At 39.5% G+C, this 26,311-nt stretch overlaps 1 protein-coding gene across 1 annotated transcript in view; it reads right to left on the bottom strand.

The window, feature by feature from the left end:
• Positions 1–26,311, bottom strand: part of LOC109427117 (Kv channel-interacting protein 1) — a 145,392-nt gene that overhangs the window by 23,578 nt on the left and 95,503 nt on the right. Inside the window, exons 2-4 of the mRNA XM_062858383.1 lie at positions 14,877–15,548; positions 3,176–3,245; positions 3,041–3,111 (exon numbers count right to left, since the gene is read on the bottom strand). Coding sequence (XP_062714367.1) covers positions 3,041–3,111; positions 3,176–3,245; positions 14,877–15,032 — 297 coding nt within the window. The 5' untranslated portion in view covers positions 15,033–15,548. The remainder of the gene's footprint in view (positions 1–3,040; positions 3,112–3,175; positions 3,246–14,876; positions 15,549–26,311) is intronic.

Below are 26,311 nucleotides of genomic sequence, written 5' to 3'. Positions count from 1 at the left end.
CGAATTCAAACAACATAAAAGTGCCCCGGCATGCATTTGTTACTTAAATGAGTAACAATTTACGATCACAGGATGACGAGGTTTGATTGATTTTGGTCCATCAGTCGATCCTGGAAGAGTCTTTTATTTGGCTGATTGCGTTATTGTTCACAGTCAGTGGTTCAGTGTTCATAGCTTGATATTGTCTAGGAAAAACTAATCCTAATTGGGCCATCCCGAATCGGGTTTTAATGAAAGTAGGCTGCTTTTTGATGGCCGTTTGTTGGTTTGCATGTCTTGCAGGCATTTGACGCCAGTTGCTAGGGTTAAGTATATTCCTCCTAAGTGATAGAAGAACCCTACAAATGTACATTAAAATAAGTAGAATAACCACAAGTTAAAATCGAACGTGCAACAGAGAAATAAAACTGATAACAAATCCACAATCGCTTGATTTAATATTCACTTAATAATGCCTCTCGAGCATTTCCATTTTAAACAATGTAAGTGATCTGTTAACACCTGTTCTATAAAATTTAAATCCCTCCTTCTACAGTCAATTAACTAAAGGTGTAAATTATAATGTAGCGTCTATATTCGCGACATTTTTTTTGCGAAAACCTTTCTCATCAACCGCCTACAGACATTACTCTCATTCTTTACCCAGCCATGCCTCCAACTCGCGCAAGCCACACAGCGCGGCGATACCAAGCTGATGGTGTTTGCTCCCAAGCGTGGAAAATCGTTTCCACTTTCCTGCACGACATCAGATTCGCGTGTCAATCGGAAAAACTTACTTGCGAAGCAGATTCGTTTGTAAAGCTAGTCAGCTAAACCTCCCCTTTCTCCTCATCCACGGTGTAGGTACCACTGACTGGTACCAGCAGAGGAGGATCAACAGGGTAGATGTTTTGCTACCACCCGTTGTGTTCGGTAGGCGACGCTGAAGGGTGAAGAGTTCGAAAGTTAACTCAACGCCAGAATACATACTTCAGGTTCGCACCACCGGTTTTGGTTGGTAGCTTAGCCATCGTAAGAACCGCGTTGTTTACCATGAAATACAATACCACTGCTAGCTGTGCTTACTTCATTGGATGTGGATATGGATATGGAAAACAAGTTTCGGGCAGAGTGGTCCAACTGAGGACTTCCTATTCTTGGCGTAAGGAATTACTGGGAAAATTCCTGGAAGAATTTCTGAAAGAATCCCTGGAAAATTTCCTGGAGAAATTCCTGAATACATTCCTGGAAGAATTGCTGTAGCATTTCTGAAGGAATTTCTTAAGCAATTCTTGGAGAAATTCCTGGTAGAATTTCTAAAGAAATTCCAGGGATAATTCCTGGATTTATTTCTTGAGGGGTGCCTACAAGAACTCCTGGAGGAATCCCTGAAGGAATACCTATAGGAATTCCAAGCGGATTCTCTGGAGGAATTCTTGGAGGGCTCCCTGCAAGAATCCCTGGAGAAACTGCTGTAGGAATTAATTTCTAGAGCAATTCCTGAAGGAATTCCAAGAGGAGTCCCTGAAGGAAATCCTGGAGGAATGCCTGAGCGAATCTCTGGATGAATCCCTATAGAAATCTCTGGAGGAATTTCTGGAGCAATGCTTGAAAGAATTCCTGGAGGAAAATTCGGAGGAATGCCTGGAGGAACTCCTGGAGGAATTCCCGAAGGAATCGCTGGAGGAATTCTTAAAGGAATTCCTGGAGGAATTCTTAAAGGAATTCCTGGAGGAATTCTTAAAGGAATTCCTGGAGGAATTCTTCAAGGAATTCCTGGAGGAATTTGTCAAGGAATTCCTGGAGGAATATCTGAAAATCCCCCGGAGGAATTCTTGAAAGAATCCCCTGAGGAATTTCTGGAGGAATCCCTTGAGGAACTTCTGGATAATCAAACAAAGGATTTCTGGAGAATCCCAGGTGGAAGTACTGTACGAATTTCAGAAGGAATCCTTGGAGAAATCCTGAAGGAATCATTAGAAGAATTCGTAGAGGAACTCCTGGGGGAATCCTTGTAACAATTTCTGAAGGAATCCCCGGAGGAATTCCTGAAGCTCCCTATGAGAAACCCGGAAGCAATCTCAAGATGAGTTCCTAATGGAATCCCTATACAGCTCCTGGACGAAGTCTTGGTTTTATTCCTAGAGGAGTTCCTGAAAGAATTCCAGGAAAGAATCTCAAAAAGAGTTCCTAACGAAACCCAGGATAGGATCAAAATATTATTTAATAGTATAAAATAGTTAATAGTACTAACTCACGTGTTATGATGATCAAAATTGTCATAGGCAGCTCACACATAAGGCCAAGGTATGGTACCGTAAACCGAGGTCAAATTGATCTCTGGGTCGAAATTGTTCAGACGTTTTTCAGTTAGATTGAGCATACTTTAAATAGATTCCATACTAGTCTGGTGCGGTTGAAATCAGATACAACACGATATTTGTAAGGAAACTTTTAAAATATGATTTATGTAACTGAAAAACGTCTGATCAAATACGACCCGGAGATCAATTTGATCCAGGTTTATGGTACACATACCCTATTTGTTCAGTGTTATGTGACTATAAGTTATGTTGTATGCTATATAAGAACTTATTGGATACGGTGGTTAAAAACTGATCTACATAAAAACTTTTGGAACACAATTCCAAAATTAGTACGTAATTATGCATGAAAAATGTTGGTCGTTGATAGAAGTTCATGACTTTTTTTCATTGTGTAACTATCAATATAATGATAATTCCAATAAATTCATACTGACGAATAATTAAGTAATTTTGAACCACTCTGTCATTGTAAAGAGCACCAGCGCACAGGAAATGAGAATTATTTGTAATTTTAAGCATGAAACGGTGCGGTATCGGAACATTGGAGCCTAGGTTGAGCGACTTTCGGATCCGAGATTGCGTGTCTCGCCTAATTGGGTTACTGTTTCACAGCAGGTATGTAATAAACTAATTTAATTTTTACTTTCAGAAAATTGAACACGGCTGTTCACGGTTACCGTTGGTGTAGGTTCGAAAAAAAAACGAATTTTATTGAACTGAAGTAGTACACTTACCCGAAAGGTGATGGATCCGTTACAATTAACATCAAACGCTTTGAACACATAGTGTGCATAAAGGCTGGAATCTGAAACGAAGAATGCACCATGCAATAAAAGGATGAATCTGATGAACTGCAAAAGGATACTTACTTCCATGAGGGAAAAATTTCGCATAAATATCCTTAAAACTATCCTCGTTCACTACTCCATCGGGACATTCCTGTGGGTTAGAATCAAAGTCATAATTAGAGTTTTTCCCCATTTATCGTCACTTGCACGAAACTCGACGAAAAAAAACTGTCATAAGTGCTAAGTGCTTATTACTTTTCGGTCCCGATCAGATTCAATTGAATAACGGTCATAAAAATTTACGATAATTCAGTTCAGGGGGAAATTTGACGAGCGCAGTCGTCCGTTATCGTCCGTCCGACCGACTAGAATTGGAACGGTTTCGCAAACGATATTGGATAACAACGTGATCAGGGTTTCGATGCTGCTTTTGATTGATATTTATGTGATTGAATCATATATTATTCAGCGCCGTTCCCAGCTTGTTCATTTTTGAAGTCTACAAAAGTCACACATTTTGGCTCAGCTGGGGCATCAAATGGGGACTCGATTTTCTCATGCTTGCAGCATTGACCGTCATAGTTTGGTTACAAATTTTGACAGTATATAGTCCTACTGTACGTACAGGCCCAGATTTACAAAAGTGAGGGGTTATTTTTCTTGAGAATATATTTTTGCTCTTAAAGAATAATACAGCCGGGTCCCGTGGCGCAGTGGTCACACGTTCTCTTCATAAGCAGATGGTCATGGGTTCAATCCCAGCCCCGGTACTTGCAATTTTTCGTCAGTTGCTCTTCCCCCGAGAGCGGCTGGCACCTGACCCTCTTCTGAGCCTATAGCTCTAACAGACCCGGAAACGTGGATATCGGCGAACAAATCGGATTGGAAAAGGAACAGCAGCCAGGCAGCCACACATCAACATCATCATGCTCATCATTCTCATGAGCAGGATAGAAAAGTGACAGCAGCACAACCCAAATAACAATTGGAAAACATAAATAAGCATGCATGCTGTATTATTGCTTGTTTATAACACTCTTAGTTGGATAAAAACGTATGTTGAATAATATGCCGAAATGATGTTTTTTACATTATAAATAAGCCATAATAGAATATTCGGAACTTACGCGAACAGCGATTTAAGTAGGGTATTGCGCCACTTGGACTGTGGCTTCTATATTCGTCTGTTTCCCACCATAATTCAGTCAATTTTGAACCAATGGACTTGAAATGTTGTACACGGGTAGATACTATACCTATCTCACAGCATTCCAAAAATTGTGTCAAATGGTTCAAATTTGACTGAGTTATAGCGGAAAACAGACAAAAATAGAAGCCACCGCCCAAGTGGCGCGATTCCCTATAAGCTTAACAAACGTCAGCAATTTTTATTTGTTCGATTTGTCTATATAAGCTTTAATGTTAGCTGAATAAGAACTTTTTTCTACATGTTAAACAACTTATATTCCACAGTTTCCAAAAGCTGATTATTGTTGTTAATATCAGTCGAAAAAATGTTTTTGATTTATAGTACTTCAGCTATTATGGTTAAGTTCAACAATGGTTTAATAGGAAGCTACATAATCGAATTTCTGATTTATTTGTTCGATTATCACTATTCAATTGAACAACAAGCTCAAATTCCGGGTAATACAGCAGTTTTTCAGTTATCAATTTATGTTGACATTTGTTGCACACTGATGTAAAAAAATATACATTTGCTAGTTTTCGTAGCAATTTCAAAGTTTGTAGCATTAACCATTTTTTTAATCAAAAACTTTTCCAACCTTCCATAAATCCTAATGTGTAATAATCTTTCTCTGCTTTGAGAAGATGTTTCGCTCTGAGCGACCCTTTTCCCTATTCCAGGATGGCGTAGACGGTAAGGCATTCGACAGGCGATTGGGAGATCACGAGTTCAAATCCCAAATTTAGGAAACTTTTAGAAAAGTTGGTGCGTTATAAATATGTTCAGATGAAAAAAAAAAAATGAAACTGTATCAGCGAAATTGTATCTGCATATAAATTTATGTTTGTTTTCAGCAGGTCATTATAGCTGAATACAAGTTTAATAAGGTGCTGATATAACTCAGGTTACTACAGATAGTAAAGCTAGTGTCGCGCTAGCCGAGAATATTGCTTAATAACTTCTCCAGTTTTGCTTTAATAACGCCTGATTACAAGCTGTGATTACATATTGTTAAATTGTTGTTAAATATAATGGCGAATAAAATTGTCGTTGCGACGTTAGTTAAATGAGTGATTGTTCCTTGGGAAAGGCAATCAGTTTGATATAGTAGAATTAGAATAGAATATATTTAGGCGCTGTACAAAGTGTAAGTGCAGCTGTCAATTGGAATCGCTCACGTAGTGCCCTAGTGGGCAAAAGTAAAATAAATTAAGTGATTGAAGAATAAAACATGCTTTTGTAGATATTTTGTTAACACATATAACACCACAAAGTTTTCCCCGACACGAGTGGAAATCGAACCTACACTCCGGAGCTCACTAGAGATCTAAACGACTGACGCCACTACCCGCTCGGCCCACAAACTTGATTTTTCTTTTAATATTCAAGTTTAAAACGATTTTTTGACGGTTTTTACTGACTTTGCATAAAAGCAATCAAAATTTTGCCAAAATTCTCAATATTCTTGTAAAATATATACTGTTTCAGAAATTATAAATGCACTTTGTTTATTGAATAAAATAAACTGTTTTGATGATTTCTACCAACTACTTTCAGAATACAGTATATTGCACTCCATTTTTTTGTATTTCCTTTTAATGGTCACGATATTTTGAAGAACTGTCGAGTTATTTAACAATTAAGTTCATTCTCCAAATTTGAATTTGCACAAAGGTGTTTTTTAATGATTTAAACACTATTATTCAATAAATGCCAACAATTATCTATCTTTTTATCATATTCGCTTTCTCAACAAGTTGCCTAAGAAATGCCTTCATCAAAACCTAGGAAAAATCGATAAAGGCATCTCGACAACTTTTTTTCTAACATCAAGTTTCAGATTTTTTTAAGGTTTTCTACGGAACATAAGAACTACCGCACAGTTTCTTAACTTTTCTGAACACATTTGATTTAAATAAATTTATTTTTTCAATGCATTTGATCCTTTAGATGGCAAAGCTTGTCATACCATAAAAACGAATGCAGTAAGCAGTAATTAAGACTTTCGTTTGCTTAACGTTTGTTGCTACCTGTGTTGTTGAGAAATTTGAATCAAAAATGGTTGCATTGAGAGGGCCCGTAATGATGGTTCTTGCTCAAATATTCCAGTGAGAACTACTTTCACCCATCCAGATTTTTTTTTTATGGATAAAGTAACTTTCACTGTGTTTGGAAATTGAATATTTTATTTGTGAGATTTTTTTCTATTCTACTGTGCTATATTTTTTGACCACTTTGTGCAACTTCAAATTTTAATCATCTAGTTTTCAGAGCCATATTTTCTAACTTTTACAAGAAACATCAACAAAGTTGGCATTATTTGATTCGTTAAAATGTTTACTCTAAAAGCTTGAAGAAACTTTTTTGTATATTGTGCTCAAATTGAAATGGTAGTCAATCGTTAGTGTATTTATTATTTCTGAAACAGTCTATACGTAACTGTCTTTGATATTTATCTATGTTAAACCATTTTTGAAAAGGCACAGTTCATTCACAACATTCTTAGGCAACACAAGTACCGTAAACCTGGGTCAAATTGATCAGACGTTTTACATTTAGATTAAGCTAAATATCGTGCTATAGCAATCACATACGTTATTTGCAATGGCGTAGCCAGGTTTTCGATCAGGGGGGGGGGGGGGGGTGCAAGCACCCTTGGCAAATAATAGCTCTTATAACTGAATGCAACTCGATGAAATTGAATATAATAACATTACATTCTAAAAGCAGTATTACACCCTTCAGCAGTCACGCTGTTGTATGTTGTGCAATACGTTAAAAAAAGCTCACCTGTTCTACACAAATCAACGTGGTGCTGTTGACGGTGGACAAATTCTGGAAGATTTAGGATTTTAAGATTACTCGGGCATTGTCACTTCTGGACCTAAGATTTTTTTGTGATATCTACAAAACATTCGTAAGAAATTATACACAGATAAAAATAATGAGATTTACACGTCATGTAATCTTCATTTCACTCATGTAAACTTAATGTTATGATGGTTTATATGATATATCATGTAAATTTGTGTTATATTTCAAGTAAACACTCAGAGTCATGCTGAATTACTTGACATATAATGGAAGTTTACATGATATTTCATGAACTTTACATGATATGTCATGTAAACTTCTATGATATCCCACGCTCCAATTATGTGCATCATATGTCACAGAATTTTACACTCTTTTTTCGATCTGTGTAGCTGAACTCTTTTGGGAATTACCAACTCTGGACTTCTGGACCAATCCAGAATTTTCTTTATGATTTCCTTAAACAATGTTTTCCAATATAACATAATGGTAACCCGTCCGACGGTTTTTTTTAATGTCTACGTAATATCTTCCATGACTAACTGAAGTTCTTTCAGTAATTAATCATCCAGTATGTATAAGCTTATTGGCAATCTTGGAATGTCCTGGACTTTTATTCCTCTAAGAATAAACTTTCAGTTGAATTGTTCCGAGTACATCCTTGCCGGATTCTCCCTAAAGATGGTTTTATATACACTGCATATACTAATCTCAGAGCATAATCCTATAGAAATGTCAATTGACGTTTTCCCAGGATTCTTGGAAGAATTTCTGAAAGAATTCTCATAAAAACCACTATCACTGGGGAAACCCTGGAGTTATTCCTGTGTGAATTCCTGAAAGAAATGAATTGAGAAATTTTTCAAGAATTTTGCTTCAGGTATTTTCGGAGAACTCTCAAATAATGGAATTTTTGAAAAGATCCTGGAATTTGTTCAAAAAGAAATGTCTGGAGGAGTTTAAGAAGAAATTCCTGCATTTCCTAGAGAAATTCCGGGAGAAATCACTGGAAGAATTCCGAAAGAGTCTTTCTTGGGTGAATTCCTGAAGGATTCCCTACAGAATTGTCTGAAAGCACTTTTGGCATGTAAGTTCTTACATGTTTAAAGTAAGTCACAGTGCCTTCTACGCAACCAAAACCTGCGGTGCCGTGGGTGACTCTTTTGTGGCATGTGTGTTGCTTGGAATAATCACTGAAGGACTTATTGTCTCGCTTATTGTAAGAATTGCTAATAGAATCCCTGAGTAAACTTCTAAAGAAACTGATGGAGGGGTTCCTGAAAGAATCCCTGGATAACTTCCTGGTTTCTGTATACGCATCCTTTTTATCTTCCAACCTTAGTCGCTAGAGGAATTCCTCCAGAAATTCTTGAAGTAATTAAAAAAAATCATCAGGTAATCCTGGAAACATTCTTAGGTAGAGAGGTGAACCAGCGTCTGGCTGAAAGCCTCTTTAATAAAGAAAAAAAGAATCTTAGGTACATCCTTGAAACAAATGATTGGATGATTTTTAAATTTCTAAAGGAGCTCCTTAATGAATTTTTGAAGAGAAACTGAGAGATATTTCTGAAGAAATCACGTCAGGTATTCCTAGAGCAATTCCTGGAAGAATTACCGGAGGAATTTCTGAAAGTATACCTGGAAGAATTCCTGGATTAATTCCTGGATGAGACTCAGCAGGAATATCTGGAAAATTTCCTGGAGCAATCCTCGGAAAAATTCTTGGAGCAATCCCTTGAAGAATTCCTGAAGAAATTTCTAGAGAAATTCTTAGAGAAATTCCTGAAGGAATTCCTGAGGGAATCCTTGAAGCAATTCCTGGAAAAAAATCTCTAGAGAGAATCCTGAAGGAATGCCTGGAGGAACTTCTAAACTCATTTCTGGTGAAATTCCTGGAGCAATTCTTGGATGAGTCCCAGCGGGTATTCCTGGAGAATTTCCTGGAGAAATTCTTGGATAAATTCTTGGAGCAATCCCTGGAAGAATTCCTGGAGAAATCTTTAGAGGAATTCTGGGAAGAATTTCTGGAGAAATTTCTGAAAAAATCTCTTGAGTTGTTCCAGGAGGGTTTCCTGGAAGAATCCTTGGAGGAATTTCTGGAGGATTCCCTGGAGGAACCTTCGAAGGATTTTTGGAGGAATCTCTGATGAAATCCCTGGTAAAATTTGTGGAGGAAGCTCTGGAGGAATCCCTGAAGCAATCCCTGGAGAAATTCATGGAGGAATGCTTGGAGGAATCCCTAAAAATCTTCAAGGAAATCCCTAGAGGATTTCCTGGAAAAATTCTTGGAGAAATTGCTGACATAATTTCTGAAAGATGTCCAGGAGCAATTCCAGCAAAAAATCCTAGTTCCTATAGAAATTACTGAAAAAAAACTGGAGGATTGCTTGCAGGAATTCCTAGAGGTATTTCTGTGGGAATCGTTAGAGGCATTCCTGGATCAATTTCTATGGAGGAATCTGTAGAGGAATTCTGGGAGGTATCTTTTTATATTTATATTTTTTCTACATTTCTGGAGAAATCCTCATAGGAATTCCTGAAGGAAACTCTGGGGGAATCCATGGAAAAAAATTGTGGAGAAATCCCTGAAGCAATTTCTGGAGGAATCCTTAAAAAATCCTGAAGATATTCCTGGAGAGTTTCCTGGAACAATTTCTGCAGAAACCCCTAGAGGATTTTGTGGAAGAATGCTTGGAGTAATTTCTGGAGGATTTCCTGGAGAAATTTCTGGAGGATTTCCAGAAAGAATCTTCGAAGGATTTTCTAGAGGAATCCCTGGAAAAAATTTCTGAAGCAACCCCTTGAGAATTCCTGTAGGAATTTTTAGAGGAATTTCTGAAGGAATTCCTGGAAAAGTCCTTGAAGGATAAATCCCTGGCGAAATCTCTGAAGAAGCTCCTGGAGGAATCCCCTCTGAAGAAGTTTCTGAAGGAATCCGTGAAGTATTTCTTGAGGAAATTCCTAGATGAATTGCTGACAGAATTAATGAAGGAATACTTGGAGATATCCCTGAGGAAATTCATGGGATTATTTTTGGAAGAGTTTCTCAAGCAGACCCTGGAGAAATTCCAGGATGAATATATAAAGGAATAGCAGGAGGAATCTCTGCAAGAATCCAAGGAGGAAGAATTCCTGGATTAATTCCTGAAAGAATGCCTAGGAATGCTTGGTGGAATTCCTGGAGAAATTTTTGGATGAATTTCTGTAGGAGTCTCTGGAAAAGTCCTTGGAGGAATCCCTTGAAGAATTCCTGGAGGAGTTCCTGAAACAATTCCTGGAGGAATATCTGCAAGAACCGCTGAAAGAATTCATGGAGAAATCTCTTCAAAAATCCAAGAAAGAATTCCTGGAGGAATTCTTGGTGGAATTCCTGGAAAAAAATCTTTAGGTATTTCCGGAGGGATGCCTAGAGGATACCCTAGTAGAAATTACTGAGGGAAACACCAGAGGAACTCCTGGAGAAATCTCTAGAGGAGTTTCAGGTGGAATATCTGGAGAAATTTTTGGGAAAATTTTTAGAGAAATTTTAGAGATGAATTCCCAGAGGAGATCCGGGAAGAATTTTAGGATGAATTCCTGATGAAATTTCTGGAGGAATCTCCTAAGAAATTCGTAGGGGAATACCAGGGGAAATTCCCGAAAAAATTACAGATATAATTCTTTGAGAAATTGTGAAGGAATCTTTAGAAGAATTTGTGGAGGAATCCCAGTAGCAGTTCCTGAAGAAATCCCTAGAGGAATTCCTGAAGAAACTCCAGAAGGAATCCCGGAAGCAATTTCAAGAGGAATTCCTAAGGGAGTACCTTAACAGTTCGTAAAGGAAATGTTAAATAAATTCCTGGATGAGTTTCTTAGAGAATACAAGGAAAAATTCCTGAAGGAATCCTAAGAAGAGCCCCAGGAGGAATCTTTGGAGGAATTTTTAAAATAAATTGTTCCAGAAAGAATCACAGAAGGAATTCCTGAGTGAAGTCCTGGCGAAATTCTTGGAGCAATCCCTGGAGGTATACTAGGGGAACGCCTGCAGGGATTCCCGGAGAAATCTCCGTAGAAACTCTTGGAGAAATCTCCAGAAGGAATTTTTGGAGGAATTCCTAGAGGAAACTCTAGAGACATTTCTGTAAGAATCCCTGGAGGAATTTTTAAAGGAATCCCTGCATCAATTTCCAGAGGAATTCCTGGAATAATTCGTGGAAGAATCTTTGTAGAAATTCATAGAGAAATCCCTTAAGGAATTACTGGAGGAATCCCAGGAACTATTCCTGAAGAAATCGCACATGGAATTCTTGGAAAAATCCTAAGAAGAGTTCGTGGAGGAACTCCTTGAGAAATCTCTGTTGCAGTTACTGAATGTATCCCTTCAGGAATTCCGGAAGAAACCCCAGGAGGAATCCTGGAAGCTATTCAAAGAGGAACTCCTGAAGCACTAGCGTAGCCACGGGAGTTGTTCATGAAAGAATCACAGAAATGTTCGGGTGAATCTCTGGAGGAATTCTTGGAGGAATCCCAGGAAGAACTCCAGAAGAAATCACAGATGAAGTTATTGGAAAAATCCTGAAGGAATCCTAAGAGAAGTTCGTAGAGGAACTCCTCGAGGAATCCCTGTAGTAGTTTCTGCAGAAATTCCTGAAGAAACCTCGGCAGGAATCCCGGACGCAATACCAGGGAGAATTTCTAAGGGAATCCCTAAACATTTCCTGGAGGAAGTATTGGATTAGTTCCTGGATGAGTTCCTGAAATAATTCCAAGAGGAACTTCTGAATGATTTCTTAAAAAAAGTTCCAGGAAGAATCCTTGGAGGAATTTTTGAAACAATCCCTGGAGTTGCCCCTGAAAAGAACACAGAAGAATTCACGAGTGAATCCCTGGAGGAATTTTTCGAGGGAAACCTGGGGGAATTCCTGAAGGATTTCCATAAGGAATCATGCAAGCCATTCCTTGAGGAATCCCTTAGAAAATCTCAGGAAAGCTTTCTTGACAAATTCCTTAAAGAATTTCTGTAGGAATAACTAGAAAAAATGCAGGAATCCGTGTCTGAAATAAATTCTGGACGAATTATTGTTGGAATCTTTGGATGGACTCACACAATTTAGACATTTAACCAAACTTGTTATTTGGTATAATTCTATTATAAGATTGAAATGGTCCTCTTGGAGAAATACTTGGCGAAATTTCTTGTGGTTTTTGAGTAAAAAAGGTTTGATAATTATGGATAAAATCCTTAATTATTAGAATAGTTTATTTCCTGAGATATTTTTTTTTTTTGTAACTCTGAATTGTTCTGCCCATATTTGCATAGTCGATGTAACCACCATTGGCAATGCCACCGTACAAAACCTAATATCTAACGCGTGTGCATATTTGTGACCAGTTTTATTAAAAAGATCACAAGATCTAACCCTTAGTTAGATGTCAACGCGGAAAAAATCTTGAACTTTACACCGTGTCCAATAAGTTCTCATACAAAATCAAATTGAATTCATTTCACATCTGTAATTAAGATTTTCAAAGTAAATTTATTTATTGAAAGGCCAACTAACACTGATCAAATGCAGCATATGTTTTGGAATTTACTGTCCTTTATCCTTCTCTGCTGATCGCTTATGTGTCGTAAGTCTATTTCAGCTGGCACGCACGCCATTTCTTTGATATTTCGTCACATTTCAACGAGTAATGGTTCAAAGTTGAAACAAATTAGGTTCCTGTCTTCACCATCGCTAGTAGTAACTATGACCAGAAGAGAAAAAATATGAGACTCTGTATTGGTGGAGAACGAAGCCATTTTATTTTGTACAAAATAAAACGTGAATTGAACAATAATGTCCATTTACCTGTTTTGATAAGATTTGCTGTTTTAAAAAAGCATGGCTGTATCTTATCTTGTTGATTCACTATATTCTCACTTCTAAAACGTACTTGTATCCCTATTGTAGTAAATTTGGTCCAAAATTTACGTTTTATGATGTTTACCTGTAATATAACGATCATTTTGAAGGAAATCAGCTCAAGTTAAGCTTACTTGCAAATTTCTTATCATTTCATCACTAAAATTGTATTGTTTTAGCATTTTATATCCATTTGGTACAATACTTGAGATAAAAACTCAAAATTTAACTCTATTTAGCTATCGTAGAATGAAAAACTTTTCGAACATTTTTCTTGCGTGCCGGAACTAACGGATTTCAGAAAACGGAAGTGTATTGCTAGGCTTATAAAACAAATAGAAAATAACGTTATTATAAATCGTATGCTTTATTTAATCAGTATTATGTAGCCCTTCAATACATGCATTCACTTTGAAAATATGAATCACAGATGAGAAATAAAATGCTATTTTCTAAGTTTGTATTTTGTATGAGAATTTATTGGACACGGTGTATATTTATTCATTGTTAAAATTCCAAAAGTATGTTGAAAAGTACACTGGCGCTTACATCGACTATGCGAATATGGGCAGTGTTGGTGATCTTGGAGTTAGTTAAAATTTAAAAAAAATCTGGTGGCCAGGGGGGGGGCATGCCCTCCCCCTGGCCCCCTCTGGCTACGCCCTTGGTTATTTGTAAGGAATCTGTTTAAAGTATGCATTATGTAACGGAAATATGCCACACCAATTTCAACCCGGAGATCAATTTGACCCCGGTTTACGGTATCTTCGAAAGCACGCTAAAATATTTACAATTGGTCAAGTTATTTTTCGTAGAAGACCTTTTTATTACTCGAATTTTACTTTAAGGCGTTTGTGTCATTTCTAAAAACTAATATTTTTAGCTCCAACTTAGAAGTTTCTGTTTTTCTGAGTTGTACCAGGTTTTAACCAGGTTTTCAAAAATAAGCCACAGCCCAATAATCCTTTCATGGTTTCAGGCATATTCCTATGAATTTCAGGAGCGTTTTGAAGACTTTCAAGTATGTAGTTTCAAAGTGTTCCGGAGGGTGTCAGAGCGTTCTAGGTATGTGGCAGGGGAGTTTCTGTAGGGTCAAAGACGTCCCTAAGGGTTTCAAGCGTTCCGGAAGAGTTGCAGGGGCGTTTCAGGGGGATCCGGGAGTTTTAAGGGGTGTTCCAGGGATGTTCTAGAGGTCTCAGGGGATTGCAGGGGCCTTCCAGAGGATGGTGAGGGTGTCCCTCAATCCAACGGAAATTCCTTCGGAACCCCCCTCGGCCTTACTACGCCATTGCAACCCCCATAGGAAGGTCCCTGGAACCTCTTCAAAACCCTTATGAAACTCCCATAAGACTTAAAAATAAAAGCTTGGCATATTTGTAATTGTTAAATTTTAATCTCACCTACTAGTGTGAAGCTTTGAACAATTAGCGAGATTTTTTTTTATTTATGTGTATTCTTATTTAAAGCTGGTTCTATACTCTAGAATTAGCGAAAATCGGTCAATATTAGGATGAGCTAGCAGGCTATGCATTAATAAGAGTATGAGACTCTCATTGCATTGGATGTGTGTAGCGCACTGACCGCTGTTGCAAGAGCTAAAATCACGATTAGTCTCGATACATAATATCGCTAGATTTTTTTTTGAAAATGTACCGATTTTTCTGAATACTTATGCCAATAGCTAAATTATTTATTTTGTATGCCCCTGTATTTTCAATTATTTTTATAATCACGCAATGATATCCTGGCATGGACACATGCAAGTTGCGTAATTTTTCATTCATGCTCCTCTCTTAAAATTCGTTTTAATTACCAAACTTTCGCCGTTAGCCAACTACTTTGTTTATAATTTATGCTTTGCAAGCACGTCCCACCGCAAGTTATTGGAACGTACCGTTTTGAAGCCCCGATACATGACTCGTATCTCCTGGCGGGTGAACTTGGTTAACCTACAAAGGTCCTCGAGCGCCACGGGAACAGGCTTGGGCGCCCGAGTTGGTTCCAGCTCGTACACGACCTCCTCGATGGGACTGTCCGGTGGGGTTGCCATTTTCGCATTGACTAGATTGCTGGGTTCGTTCTACGGCGGCCAGCACTATCACTTTTACCGCCAATGCACCACCACTCGCCTATCAACGAACGAATCCTGTTTGTTTCCGGAGATTTTAATTGAGTTTTTAGTTGGACCAGGACGCCCCGTTACAGCGCGTTGCTCCTCGGCTTCGGTGCAGACGGTGCATATGCCAGGATTGCATTCGCTGTGTCTGACTTGATTTCGTATGGAAGCAGTGTGGGTGAATGTGTTAACTTTCTAAATGAGGAAGCTTGGCTAATGGTTTCGAAAAGTTATTCTTCAATTCCAGTGGCGCTGTGTTTGACGGGGCTTCATTCAGGCGTTCGTTGGTTGGTGGTACGGTGTTTGGATGCGGGTTGGCTGAGATTGCGGTGGGTGCGGTGCGGTTCTGTGGTTTGAATAACTGAAGGTTTGAGCTTTCTCGTTCCGATGAAGTTTTCTTGCTAGGGAAGATTGACGGTCGGTAATGTCGATGTTGATCGATTGATAACTCTGGAAAGAAGTGAAAGCAAAGGGCAACATGTTAGGAAATTTGTGTTGAAAGTTTTTGGAAATCTGCAAAGTTCGTGAATGTTTCCTTAGTTTGATAAATTATATGTGTTTCAGTTGATAGCCAACAATTGTTAAAACGAAAATAATACAGCCAAGCCTAAAGAGTAAATTGCTTTCAACCTAATTCCCTGTGGGAGGTCAGCAAGCCTTTAACATCATTATTACCAGAATCTGCTAATTAAGGGATGATTATTGAAACAAATAAAACTTGAAAAAAAAAGATATGATGATAGAGACGGATTCGAAAAGCCCGTTCATTTTTCAGCCATGAAGGAGTGTCACTGGCGAGTTTGCGAGTGCTCCCAATGAAATTAAGAGGTCAGCATTTCCAGTTGTTTCGTCGTTGGTCTCAGTTTATATTATATTGTTGCTGATTCTCCGTTGCAGTTCATTTTTTACGGCTGGCTCGCAGGGCCGGATACCAACTCTCTACTTTTAGGAGGACCTTAGTGCACAGATGAGCTTGGGGTCCTTCCCTTCAGCTTAGGTTTAGTATTGACACAAATTCCCCAAATGGAGAAGAACGTACTTCTGAAGCCGACCTACTGAGTGTCCTTCCCTAACAGGGAAGGGGTCGATCAGCCACCCCTAACGTGGGGGTAACAAACTGTAGTGAGTCACTCCTTCTGAAGAACCGACACGCAGCATCCTCGAGAAGGACCTTAAAGCACTTGGAGTATTCCAGCGTTACGAAGTAAGGACGATCTATGGCGGTGAACGATGAGCCACGCCACGAGCTTGCTGCACTCTACGGCGAACCCAGCATCCAGAAGGTGACCGACCACAGCCGGGAGCTGTATCAGCTGCATCAGCTGTAGTAATATTACACTGTAGTATTCACTTGCGCCAAAGCTAATAAATACGGTTTTTTGCTATTCGTTGGTTATGTATCGTGTCTATGCCACTATATAAATTAAAAGTGAAAACCCATGGAAGCGACTGTAGCCGGTTAAAAACCAATTCCAGATAGATTGATTTATCCCCACACACATAGCAATTCTATTTTACTTTCCACACGGCTATTTGTGTCGCCATACTTGACTTATAGCTACATCTGACACTGCGTTATTCGACATTTGCCCTGTCAGCCAGCATCGAAAAAAGAAATGTTCACATCTCGAACCGAACCGAGCGCGAAAGCACGGTTCTGTAGATTTAATTTACTTTTTTATAACCCTGACAGGAAAGCAAATGGAACGAAAAAGGCACTGCAAAATTGATAGCGGCCCAACACCACTTCCGCCACCACCACCACTACTGTTGGCTGGGGGGAGAGAGTGACATCAGTGGGAAAATGTAATTCAAACTGGAATGCTATTATTGCACAGTGGGCAAAAATAGTGAATATCTGAGAAAATGAGAAACACGAGAAACGTAAAGTTTTGAAAATAAGCCAAGTTCGTATATAATACGTCCAGGTTCATAATCGAGAAGGCATTGCTTCAAAAAGGGGCTACTGTGGGTTAGCTGTGTGTGTAGCCTGCATCAACGAACATCGATGACTCGCTTTGGGGAACGCACTATGGTAGCATGCTGGCGCTTAGCCAGTTTCCCGAGTGGTACTTTAAGAAGACGGGTAGGGTGAACCACCACGGCCGCGCCCAACTGTTCTGCTAGCTTCAAGAACTGATGCTTGCGTGCAATGCGATTTGACTTGTTGAAGGCTCAGGCCATATCAGCTAGCACCAGAAAGAGTTGCTGACAGTGGGGTCTTCACCTGCCCTGGCCTTTACCAGGGACCCATTTCCAACCGCGGCCTCGGATCCAACCCAGTAGACCGACGCTACGACAGCAACGCTACTGGGATGTTCTTCCCGCAGCTACTTAATCGCTGTAAGGGTCGATTTCGACCGCAGAGCATCGGTATGACCTACGAAGCCGAATCCGAACTCCTGCACCACCTCTTGTATCGCGTCTGAACTAGTCATTCTCCGAGTCCACGCGCCACCTCCTTTGTAACTCCAAGACGATGTGTATATTGTGGGTTTTTTTTTCTTCTAAACCATGGGGGAACATCTGCTCAATAGACACTCGAACAGGAAGGGCCAGGTAGTGAGGGGTTAAGGCCGCCTTCTATAACAAGACGGACTACTCTCTTCTCGACCTAATATTTAAACACATTCCCATGGTCGCCAAATTCTACGTCTCTTCGGAACCACCAAGAAGGCATTGCTTCAGAGATGGGCTAGTGCACATCGCACCCTCAAGGTTAGCTGCGTAGCCTGCAGCAACGAACATAGATGGCTCGCTTTGGAGAGTCTACCTGGCAGTCCTACGTATACCTCTTGTGCCGCGCATTTGAAGCACTCTATGTCCTCTCTGATAAGAATGCCGATAGGCACCATACCAGTGATGACACAGAGCGCATCATGTGACACGGTATGGTAAGCGCTCGCAATCCTGATGCATATCAGCCTGTACGTACTTTCCAGCTTACCACGGTAGCTTTCGGTACTTAGCGCCGTGCCCCACGTCGGGCCGCCATACCTTGAGTATGGACGTAGTGACACTAGCCAGAAGCTTATGCTTACTGGCGCACACCGCAGAGCTATTGGACATCATCTGGGACAGTATCACTGTAGCTGTGGAGGTCTTTTTTACAGGCGTAATCAACGTGGCTGGCTACCGAAGGTAAGCTTATCGTCGATTATCACCTCCAAATGTTTGACGGAGCGCTCCGACTTCCGGTTGTTCACTACCACAACCTCCGTTTTGTGGTGAGCCAACTCTAGTTTCATGGATCTCATCAACGCCTCCACAACCTTGATCGAGTGGGTAGTAGTCAATACCATTTCTTCGATCGATTCACCATAGATTTCCAGCGTAATGTCGTCAGCAAAGCCGGCGATCCCCACCACCCACACTGGGAACTCTAACCTCAACACCTCGTCGTACACGACATTCCACAACATCGGACCCAGGATGGAACCTTGCGGAACTCCCTAGGGAACTCCTGAGGTTATGTGAAAGCACTTCCAACCCACCTCTGTGTCGTAAACTAGTAATCGATTCTGGAAGTAACTGCCGAGAATCTTGTACAGGTACCCGGATATCCCCAGACGCAAGAGCGCATCGGCAATAGCAGACCAGCTGGCGCTATTGACCGTTATGTGTCCGACAAACTTTTTGCTTTTTTTCTACACCGTGCTTTTTAAATGGGCGCTGGGTACCCGGGTACCCTGTCGGTAAAATAAGGGTTAAATGCATTCCTTACATCCAGAGTCCCCCTTCTCTTAGGCTCTAGTGCTTTCTCGGCGGTTTTTGTAATCGACAAGATAGCGTCTACGGTGGACCTCCCCTTCCGGAAGCCGAACTGGTTACTCGAAAGACCATTTTCGCCCTCGGTGAACCTCAACATTCTATTGAGGATGATCTTTTCGAGAACCATCCCCACCGTGTCTATCAAGCATATTGGTTTATATACCGACGGGTCTCCTGGTGGTTTCCCTGCCTTTGGCAATAGAAGCAGGCTCTGTCTCTTCCTAGCCTCTGGGAAAACTCCCTCGTCCTTTTCTCCATATTAGACATCTCGGGAGCCTCTGCAATAGCTACTTTTAAGGCCAGGTTCGGAACTCCGTCCGGGGCCTGGGACCTACGCTAAGGGACTTTGCTATCCCCGCATGTTCCACATCGGTGATCCTCTTCTCATCACCAGCCCCAGTCCCCGGCTGTCTTACGAAAGGAAGCCAAGGACTAGGATCATGACGCGGAAAAAGCCCCTCGATGATCCCCTCCAACATCTCTGGAGATTGCTCTGTAGGAGCCATTACACCTATTCTGATACTGTGCAAGTCGGCTCCCAGATCCACGAGCTTAGCGTCGCTTTCAAGACGTCCGAGTAGACTGTTCGGTTTTGATGACGAGCACGTCACCTATCTCGCGCTTGGTACCTACTTTTTTACGCCTTCTTGGTTCGGCGTCGAGCTGTGTTTTTTTTTCTTCTTCCTCTTCTGCTCAACTTTCGTCCAAGGGCAGTTCCTCCCCTTGATTCACTCTATTCTGTGGTTGCTGAGGGCCTAACAATGGTCGAAATCCCCTGTTTCCTTCCATCCTGGATAGGCCAACCTATTCAGGCCCACTCTTCCCAGTTTTCCGGGACGCCTGGCTGGGGCCCAACTGGCCGGCATTACTGTCGACCTTCGGGGTTATCCTAGCCTTGTGGGCACCGCCAGACAGCTCTTCACCTGACGGCTCCCTCACCCGCTTCTGCGAGTGCTTATCACAAGCAGTCGTATCCGCCACACCTTTTGGACTTCCTGTGAAAGCGAAGGCCTCCGTCTGTATAAACTTCGTAACCTTTACTTTTGCCGGTTCGCCACTACTGCAGTTTTCACGAGTCTCACGTGATCCTGCTTGGCATCGTCCACCGACTTACGCAGTCGCAACATAGCCGTTTTCAGGTCCTTCTTTTTCTTTATGGCTCTACGTCCCCACAGGGACATGGCCTGTCTCGCTTCAACTTAGTGTTTTTTGAGCACTTCCACAGTTATTAATTGAAGGGCTTTCTTTGCCTGCCATTGCATGAAATTGTATATCATATCATATCACACTCTGCCCAGGGAATCGAGAAAATTTTCCCGACCGGAACGGGAATCGGGAAACCACGAGGCTAACTCGAGACCCAGGTAGATGGTCCTTACTTATGTTGGACGTCGTGGACGCAAAGTCGGGACTGTAATCCCTGCTGCTTTCTCATAAAATGACACATGATATTTTGAGCCACGCTATGATTATATTATCGTTAGGCGATCCCAACATCTTTTAGTCAAGCAAGCTACAAGAGGATCTTAGAACCAGCATAAAACCAAAATGAAAGGAATTAGGTTTTATAATGGGTCTGTAAACCTCTACTAATCAGCCAATAAAATGTTACGTAGATAATAGTTTAAAAAACAACCGAACCCATCATGTTTCATACGACCAAATCTATTTTCAAATGAAGCACCCATCATTGCTTTCATTTTTTCTGATTATATCCCACTGTGAAATGTGAACGTGCCCTGCTAGGCAATGAGCCAAACTGGAGAGCGATGAGCGCCGCGGAGATACAAATGAAACGAAGAGGCCACGCTGGCTGCCAAGATAACGAGTCGGAAGGTGAATAGGAAAAATAGTTATCAAGGAAGAAGCTGCAAGTGGTGGGAAAATGTTTGAATATTCTTCGCCCTGTCTGTCGGTCGGTTGATGTGGGCCACCGACACACGATGCACGAATATTTGAAAAGATCCGGGGTTGTTCACTGTGTCATTCGAACTCAGCCATCTAGATATTAAAGTATGGCCCCTGTCTGTGGGGAGAAGTTCGTGAACAAAGCGCTCTAAATGCATTATATTTGGATATTTATGGATGCTTGCGAAGCGAATGTTCCATCGTAGAGATAAGTCACGCGGTTATTCAACGGGTCACAAGTGCCGTTCAAATATTTTGAATAAAAATTTGATACGCATTATGGCTGGGGGTTCATGAAAGTGCATTCCAGAGTTTTGAGTATTGACCGTTTTTAGATCATTTCTTTTGACTTTTTTCAGCTGTACAATACAAAAAAAACAGAGCATAAGCATAAATCACATCCCAAATTTCTTGAATATCTTACAGAGAATCGCACCAAGCACTTGCATGACTTGTTATGAAGACTGTCGAAAGCTTAGGAAACGTTTGTATAAAATATCAGGAATTCCTTAATCGGTATTGGTAGGTACAATAGACAAGAATAAGTTCTTAGAACCATCATAAAACCAAAATAAAAGGTATAAGGTTTTTTGACGGTTCTCAAAACCTATATTAGACTAATTGATAATCAACGTGTAACATGGGATATATGCTAATTTTTATTTCTTTCTTCTTTTGGGTTTTTACTATTATGCCACCAGCCAGCTACACAATCACACCTCTGCTGCTGTTGCCCTACAGCTGGAACAGAAAAGCCCTCCAAAAAAGTGGAAACTTTTCTCAAATCTGAAGGTTAGCGCGCAAGTTGATTGTCCCGTCAAGCGGAACGGGGACGGCATGATAAACTTTTGTAATCTTTTGGTTGGATACAATGCGAAGGATAAAAAAACGGACTCTGCTCCGATGAAACAAGTCACCCGTGAAATATTATGTCAGCAATATTATGTGGTTAGCAAAAATTGACAACAACCAGAAAGAGGTGGTGTTCTTTAGATGCTGGCACAGATATGAACACTAGTGTAGGGGAGACTGAGGAGTAAGGTGGCCCACACTTATATGAAAAACAAAAATTTCGAAAAATGCCAAGTCTTACCTCCTCAATCAGTTGTTTTGGACTCCCAGAAGCTACGTTCAAAATTTGAGCAAAATCGGTTGAGCCTAAGGGGGCGCTCAAAACGCTTGAAGTTTGTATGGGAAAACTTGGCCAAATGTATGCAGAAATTTTAAGTTTTCGAATTTTGCCGCCAGGTGGCGCTGTAAGCGTTCATTAATCAAACCCTTTGGCATTATTGTAGGTGACTATATGCCAAACAACTTTGTCCAAGACCACAAAGTGATCCAACGTCTGTGAAAAAAGTTATACCCTAGGAAAAGTGAGAATAAACTTTATTGTTATTTTTCCAATACATGTAAAGGAATAATATCAATAATGATATCTTAATACTTTGCCTCACTTTGCCTAGGGTATAACTTTTTTCACAGCCGTCGGATCACTTCGCGGTCTTCGACAAAGTTCTCTGGCATATAGTCACCTACAATAATACCAAAAGGTTTGATTATTGAACGCTTACAGCGCCACCTAGCGGCAAAATTCGAAAACTCAAAATTTCTGCATACATTTGGCCAAGTTTTCCCATACAAATTTCAAGCGTTTTGAGCGCCCCCTTAGGCTCAACCGATTTTGCTCAAATTTTGAACGTAGCTTCTGGGAGTCCAAAACAACTGATTGAGGAGGTAAGACTTGGTATTTTTCGAAATTTTTGTTTTTCATATAAGTGTGGGCCACCCTACTGAGGAGACTTGATCCCTGGGGAGACTTCCCAAGTAACAATTTCATTGCTCATTGGTTTTGTTTGATTTTTATTAGGGTTTTATTACAGCAATAATTAAAACTCGCAGTTTTATGACTGCTTTTATGAAAACCATTGATAACTTGTTTTATAGTATATTTGAAGATATCCATAAAGACAGATTTTAAGAGTAAACAAAACTTTCCGATTTGTAAACCTTCTGGCAATAATAATAACCACAATAAAACTGTTAAAACTCTCAACAGATGGCGATCCGTTCGATTAGTAACGACATCTGTTGGTGGAAAAGCAGAACTACGACATTTCAAGGTTTATTGCGGTCATCATAAAAGTAAACTTGCTTTCGTTTTATTTTCGCTGATTATGGTTGTCGCCATATTGAAGAATTAGCTAACGTGAATGGAAAATAGTTAATTTTCCTCAAATTAGCAATGAATTGATAGTTTTCCACCATTTCCATTACATGTTCACAAAAATAAACTCTCTCTGCTGAGTTTTCTTGTGATTCGACATAGTTTTACTAAATTCACAAATTGATTTATTTCATTCCAAGATGATAATATTCACTATTTTCGAAGCGCATTAATTTTATGATTCTGCAACCCCAATATTCACGGTAAATTCGAATGCGCATAAGGCTACCAGCACAATAACTACTAAAATATTGCTTTGAAATAATCGCTTTCTACTTACGAATGATGTATCCTCCTGAACTTTACGTGCCATCGAAGAAGCTTCTCTGCATCTTGAGCTGTCATAGTTTTTGTTGAAAAAAAAAAAACAACAACAATCGAGAATGGGAAATATTTCAACTAGGTTTTAAAACGGGTTTATTGCTACTCTTAATGCGGTTTGCAAAACCTCTCCGAGAGTGGTCCACTTAGCCGGAAGATACTCTTAAAGAGGTTATCAAGAGGTTTTGATGTATGATTCAGTTTTATTGCAAGTTTTATAAAATTGGTCATGAAGATCTCTTGTAGAGCCGAACAAAACTTAAAATGTTACGTGGGATTGTTCCCTCAATATTTTCTCAGAATGAAAAACAATTTTCTTCTAGCATATTTTTTTCCAAAACTATTCCTGGACAAACAACTACGTTTTGACTACAACTGCATATATTGCATTTTTTAACCGGTGATGGTTTGTTTTCAGTCCTTCAAAAATCGTTTAGGCGATTCTGAAAAATCTCAATAACTTTGTGAAAATTGAACCAAATCGTGTCAAAATTTTACAGCACATAGTTTAAATAAAATACTATCAAACGTATTTATGCAATCAAGGCTGTTATAAACATATTTTAATTAATGTAGATTAGTATACACAACAGTGACATAGGGAGACTTGATCCCTCGAGGATTACACACACATTATATATGTATATATGTATAAAATACTATTCGGAAGGTTTTACTGGGAATTCTAGTATATTCAACGATAAAATGTGTCAGATAATTATTATTTTAGTACAAATCATGAAAGGGGGATCAAGTCTCCCCATTTTGAAAATACTGCATATCATTAAAAATTTAAGAAATCTATAAATTTCAAATACACCATATTCATCGAAAATACAAGAAAACTTGAAAAGAAATCGAATAGAAAGCCTCTGGATTCATTTTACCTTTAACCCTTCGAAGCCGGAATTTTTCCAAGCGTTATTATGGAGTTTTTTTTTCTACGTTTTTCTGTAGTTTTGGTGGTCAATAGCATAAAAACGGTATAATATCACTAGTTTACAGCATGTTTGAACTCGGTAAGCTGATGATCGTTTTTGGTGTAGAATCATGCCCTGAGTTCGAAAACGCGAAAGAAAAAAATTACAGTAGAGCGGAAATTTTTTCGACTTTTCATACAAGGTTGATGATTTGAAATCGATTTTTGTTCTATTTTTAAGCAAAGTCGCTCACTTCAAACACATCATTCTCCGTAATCATTGCTCCGATTGAGCTGAAATTTTTATTGTAACTCGCCTACATATGATATGTCAAATAAACGTCGAGAAAAAAATTTTATATTGATTTTTTCTTATTGAAAAAATACATTTCTTCAAATTATTTTGGGAATTTTGCTAAAATTAAAGAAGATCGTCCCTAAAACTCGCCAATATCTTGAATTTCATCAATCTGACGCAAAACCTGTATTCAGGTGATCGAATGGTATTGTATTCAGCTGTTAATTTATGGAAAAAGATTTAAAGTTGGTTGAACAAAACGCAATATATTTTAATTTTAGTAAATTTCATATTTTGAAAAGCTGTAAAACTCGATATTGAGCTAAAACTCAAAAACTGTTCTACTTAAAATTCTTTGAAGGTCGGTTTCGAAATCAGCACTAAATTGTGCTTCAAAAATTTTGGTCGTAGACAGAAGTTCACGACTTTCATTTTATTTTGTCAACTAGTGTATTATGCATAATATTGTTTTCTGGATATCCTAGGTCATCCAAACTATTCTTGAGCTGAGATCCTAAAGTCTACGGGTGTAACGGTAACTTATTTCATTATTTAAAGCTGCGATTTGTAATCTATCACGTCCAGTAAGTCTTCAGAAAGGTTTATAGACAATATCAGATCAGTCAGGATATCTTAGGTCATCCATGTTCATGAGTTTAGATCCTCATGTCTACGGATGTAACGATAACTTCTTTCATTATACAAAGCTACTATACCCAGATAACCACATATCGTATAGAGATGTTCATACGTAATCGCATTTCATTTTAGTGAAAGTCAACATCGTACAGATGGATTAACTATGTTAGAAGAACGACACAACCAATTGCATAAAGATCATTATTGCAATTCGATAACGATGATTCACGTTGGAAATAAAATACATCATAAAAACCGCGATATGAAATCGCTACAAGTACTAAGAATGAATAGCTCATATATCAGGGCTAAAGGGTTATATACGAAATCACAGCTCCTTAGTGAAAATTATGAGCCAAATGTACCGCGGCGATTATTACAATTGAAGTTTATCACGAACCATCACTGGCGAAGAAAATTAGGGCACTGGATAAAATTCAGCCCCCTTTAAAAAATATGTACATTTGGGAGATGCAGGACACTCGGTAGTCGGGATCAATCCGAGGAAAAGTTAGCTGCATTCTTACACAATTGATGTAGCACACATTTTGCGAGCGAATTCGTATGTAGGAATTTGATTCCTGCTTACCTTCTTAGTCAACAGCGCACCCTCAACAAAAATTTGCTCCAGGACGATGCACCTAGTGTTTTTTACAGCTACACTTACACTTGCTTACACTTACTTAACACTTGCAGTGGCCACTAGCTAGTGGCACTTGCACTTGCCCATCAATAATTTTGGGAGCAGAACGGACAACGACGATCAGATAATTTATTTTTCGCGGCGGCGGCGGCAGCGGCCACGACGACGACGACGACGACTGGGTGCACGCGATGTAAATATTGTGTTGACAACAAAACCTGCCGTAAATATCGCAATCTAAAATCGTTGCAAGTTGCATATAACTGACAGATCATATATGTTTGTATTACACAAGTATGGAAAGCATCGACCAAAATCGCAATAACTTAGAAAAATTTGCCTTCCAGTGAATGTGAACAAACAAGGAAAATGCCACGGGCTGAGAAGCCAAAGTTTATGTTGGTCAAAACTCGCACTTCATTCACGAATGTTAAGTTGGCAGAGTGGTATGGTGTCAGACTTATAATCTCAAGGTTCCATGTTCGAGGCT

This window comes from Aedes albopictus, chromosome 3, assembly GCF_035046485.1.
Source record: "Aedes albopictus strain Foshan chromosome 3, AalbF5, whole genome shotgun sequence".
Taxonomy (NCBI): Eukaryota; Metazoa; Arthropoda; class Insecta; order Diptera; family Culicidae; genus Aedes; species Aedes albopictus.
Note: the sequence above shows the minus strand (reverse complement) of the source record. Positions and strands in the feature narration are given on the sequence as shown.